The sequence below is a fragment of the Cebus imitator genome, unplaced genomic scaffold, assembly GCF_001604975.1.
Source record: "Cebus imitator isolate Cc_AM_T3 unplaced genomic scaffold, Cebus_imitator-1.0 Scaffold8, whole genome shotgun sequence".
Lineage (NCBI taxonomy): Eukaryota > Metazoa > Chordata > Mammalia > Primates > Cebidae > Cebus > Cebus imitator.
Genome location: NW_016107323.1, coordinates 7,495,392 through 7,499,369, shown reverse-complemented (window position 1 = coordinate 7,499,369; position 3,978 = coordinate 7,495,392). Strand labels below are relative to the sequence as shown.

Below are 3,978 nucleotides of genomic sequence, written 5' to 3'. Positions count from 1 at the left end.
TGAGACAGTCTCTCTGACACCCATGCTGAGTGCAGTGGCACGAGCTCAGCTCACTGCAGCCTCGACCTCCCTGGCTCAAGCGGATCCTCTCGCCCCAGTCTCCTTAGCAGCTGGGATTACAGGCACCCACCACTGCGCCCGGCTAACTTTTGTATTTTTAGTAGAGAGGCGGGGTTCGTCATGTTTGCCAGGCTGGTCTCGAACTCCTGACCTCAGGTAATTCATCCGCCTTGGCCTCCCAAAGTGCTGAGATTCCAGGCGTGAGCCACTACGCCCGGCCAAACTTCCATTTTGAACGCGCCATGTACAATACTAATAGTTCTTGTCCATTCCATCTATCACAGGGCACTTTACATGCATTTCCATTTCATTACCTCCAAACAAACTGTGACAAAGGTGCGGTCATTACCCCCATTTCCGTTTTGGAAACTAAGCCAAAAAGAGATTTAGTGACTTTTCCAAAAATGGTAGAATTTGAAAAAAAGAAAAAAAAAAACAAAAAAACAAACAGGTAAAGCTTTTCTCTCGGCACAAAAATACTTTACTGTCCAAGCATTATTTTTTTCTCCCAACTCCTCCCCATGCAGTCCTCAGCATCCTGAGTTTGTGTCCCGATGGTCCAACCGTATTTTCTGGACACCACCCATATTACATCTGCGTTTAAGTAACGGGAGATGGGCCCACATCCTCCCCTTAGAAACTAACAGGACCTTGAGTGAGTGGGGCTGTGGCCAGGGCACGCGTCCTCAGTCCTTGTGCATAAAGGCAAAGAGGAAAAATTAGACGATGGTAGGGACGACCTATTAACGTCTGCTTTTCTCTCTGCTACATGGGAGGACAACAAACGCCCCTCCAACCTTTCGCTTGACTGCCGCTCATCACGCATTTCAGCATGGCTGCCAACCGTTCTAAAAACCAGGCTCGGAAGGCGCGCCTCAGCTCGACGACCCAGGTGCCCGGATACGGCCCGCGCTTTTCAAAGCTTCGCGATCTAGTCTTTCAACCGTACCACCCCGCCTCCACGAGTTCCCAAAGCGCAGGTTCGCTTTACGGCGGGGAAGAGCCCTTACGAGCCCCCGTACGTCAGTTTCTGTCGACCTCTGCTCTCATTGGTTGCGGGCGAAGTGGGCGGGTCGTCGAAGAGCCTGAGGAAGAGGGCGGCGGCGGTTGTGGTGACTGAGCGGAGCCTGGTGACAGGATGGTGAGGGTTGTAGCTGCGGCGACCGAGGCTTGGTCCTCAGCTGGAGTGCTGCGTTGTTGGGAGCTGCGGGTAGTCCCAGGGCGAGGGATTGGGAGATCCCGGAGGCCTCGGCGGCAGGGTCGAGGCGCTGGCCTGTGGAAGGCCCAGGAAGTGGGCTAGGGAAGGAAGGGAACGGTCACCTCTGGGTGCGGCCGGCCTAGGTCTCGTATGCCGGCCCCAAGGGGCCAGAGGCCATCCAAGGGGTAAAAAGGTCCCTCTTAGCTGCCCGACATGTCACGAGACCCGCACGCCGGAGCCAGGGAAGGCCTTTGGTCCCATACCTCGAGCATTCCGGGGATAGGGGCACCGTCCTCCTCCGTTTCCAGTGGTTTCCTACTCCTTTCCCGCAAAAAGTACCTCCCACTTGTTGGGGTGTAGTGGTTACCACCCACCATGTGGCAGAACCTGGCCTCTCGGATGCAGAACGGGAAGTAGCGAGCAGAATTCCATACCCGTTTAAGTTTGCCATGTAGGGAAAGGGAATAAACGACCCTCTTCGCCTCTGAAATAACATGCAGCTGCCATTGAAAGGAGCAGGTGTGCTCTCAGAGGGCGGGATTTGGCGCTTGCAATTGCTGGAACTACTTTCCACGGGTTGCTACACCCCTTTAGGGTAGGATTCCTTAATGATCTGTGAACTTGAAATTGTTGGGAAATTTTTGTGAATATACACATTTTTCTGGAGGGAGTGCCGGTGTTGACTTTCCTAGTCTCCCCTAGCCACCTTCAAGCAATCACCCTTTCACCCACAGTAGGTTGCTACCCCTCAGACCTTCCTACCTAAAAAGTTGGGGCCTCCACTAGAAAGGACTCATATTTGTAATCATCTTTTTTTTGAGATGGAGTCGCGCTCTGTCGTCCAGGCTGGAGTGCAGTGGTGCGATCTTGGCTCACTGCAACCTCCGCATCCCGTGTTCAAGCTCCAGCCCCTGCCTCAGCCTCCCGAGTACCTGAGATTACATGCACCCGCCACCACACCCGGCTAAATTTTTGTATTTTTAGTAGAGACGGGGTTTCACCATGTTGGTCGGGCTGGTCTCGAACTCCTGACTTCAGGTGATCTACCCACCTCCGCCTCCTGAAGTGCTGGGATTACAGGTGTGAGCCACCGTGCCCTGCCTGTAATCGTATTTTCAAAGGTGCCTTTGACTAAAAAGACAATTTCCATTTCAATTGTTGTATAAAATAAATGTAATCATATTTTCAAAGGTGCCTGTGACTCTAAAAGGCAATTTCCATTTCAGTTGTTGTATAAAATAAATGTAATCATATTTTCAAAGGTGCCTTTGACTCTTAAAAGGCAATTTCCATTTCAGTTATTTGAAATGGAGCTGTGATTATCTTGATATTTGTGTTGATGGAGGTTGGCTGTAGAGGGACGTTTATCTCTGATAAGCATTTATTGCATTCTTTTTTCTTTCTACAAGGAACCAAAGAAGCCATGCATTTTTAAGATTATTACTATTGCGTGACACACAGCCTTTTCAAGAGGAGACTTACAGATGTGGCAGCCAAAGATTATGGTGCATGCTTCTTTAAAATCTTTAATCTCACTTTTAATTTTTGCTTCTAAACAGACTCCAATTTAAAGTAATTCAGTTTACAGTAATTTTGAGACACCTATCCATGGGAGAAGACATAATTTTTTGCCATGATTTCAAAATATTAATGTTTCTCAAGTTTTGAGAGGTGAACCCTCTTATTTAGGGTAGTTGTACTGGTACATCATTTTTCATATGAAATAGAACTGGGAAAAAATGTAGCATTCGCCAATTCTTTTATGATTGAAAGCATTTTACTTGGCAAAGGATACAGATGTTCAACACTCAGTACAGTGTCCAGAGTGTGGGCAGCAAATTCAGGTGTGAGAAAGGTCCAGTTTTAACTAGATAAATGTGTTTGTTTTTATTATTTTGTCTTCACTTTTAGTTGATTTGTTCATCACTTGATAATGTATTCATGGTGCTGTGTTGCATCAGCTACAAAAAATCACCCAGCTGCAGCGTAATTTTCCGGCTACTAGAATTTTGAATGTATGATAATTAAAATCCATATACTTGAGGAATAATTAGACCCTAAGAATCCAGAAAATGTTAGCCTTTAAGCTATTACTGACAAATTTTCTGAAGTGTCTGTAGAAATCTAAATTCATTATTTTATAAAACCTTATAAAAATCTAAACAGAATGGAAAACAAAAGAGATGGAAGTCAATATACAGAACTAGATTAGGAAAAGTAGAAGAAATTGATAAGGCAAATTTATTAAAAAGTGTATGTGTGTCGTATTTAAAAATACAGCAAATGTTTCTTTTGGTATTGTTTTGAGCACAGCTAATTTTTAACATTTTCTTTCATAACACTCAGAAATCATTAACAATTGTTTACTCATTTGGAATGGGTTTTTTGTTCTTTTTTGTTTGTTTCTTTTCGTTGCTTTCTTTTAACATTGGTCGTGTTTCACCCTTTTTTTTTCATCCCCCCACCCCCACCCCGTCTGCAATCAACTTCTTCATTCCACTAAGGCTGGGCACAGAGTAAGTTTCTTCACTTAGCTCCTACTAACAATGGTGGTTGGGTGGCTGATTACTGACTGGATTTCTCACCCTTTTAAAGTCTGTTGAAAGCAAGCAACTGAATTTCCATGCTTTGATTGGGTTGGTTCTTTATTTGAATTTAATAAGACTGCCATTTCCAGGATCTTTTTTTTTTTTTTTTTTAGATGGAGTTTTGCTCTTTTT

General features: G+C 45.3%; 2 protein-coding genes across 7 annotated transcripts in view; one reads left to right on the top strand and one right to left on the bottom strand.

Moving 5' to 3' along the window:
• Positions 1 to 1,769, bottom strand: part of RAD9B (RAD9 checkpoint clamp component B) — a 37,458-nt gene extending 35,689 nt beyond the window's left edge. For 3 of the 4 annotated variants that reach the window (XM_017542048.2, XM_017542031.2, XM_017542062.2), the window contains exon 1: positions 858 to 1,112. The gene's annotated coding sequence lies outside the window, so the exon portion shown is untranslated. Of the gene's footprint in view, positions 1 to 857; positions 1,113 to 1,692 lie in introns of those variants that run through there. The other variant, XM_037743365.1, reaches the window with a different exon arrangement.
• Positions 1,099 to 3,978, top strand: part of VPS29 (VPS29 retromer complex component) — an 11,108-nt gene continuing 8,228 nt past the window's right edge. Inside the window, exons 1-2 of one of the 3 annotated variants that reach the window (XM_017542083.2) lie at positions 1,121 to 1,201; positions 3,763 to 3,774. In XM_017542083.2, the coding sequence (XP_017397572.1) occupies positions 1,199 to 1,201; positions 3,763 to 3,774 (15 nt within the window). In that variant the 5' untranslated portion in view covers positions 1,121 to 1,198. Of the gene's footprint in view, positions 1,202 to 3,762; positions 3,775 to 3,978 lie in introns of all 3 variants that reach the window. The other 2 variants (XR_005202449.1, XM_017542087.2) reach the window with 2 other exon arrangements.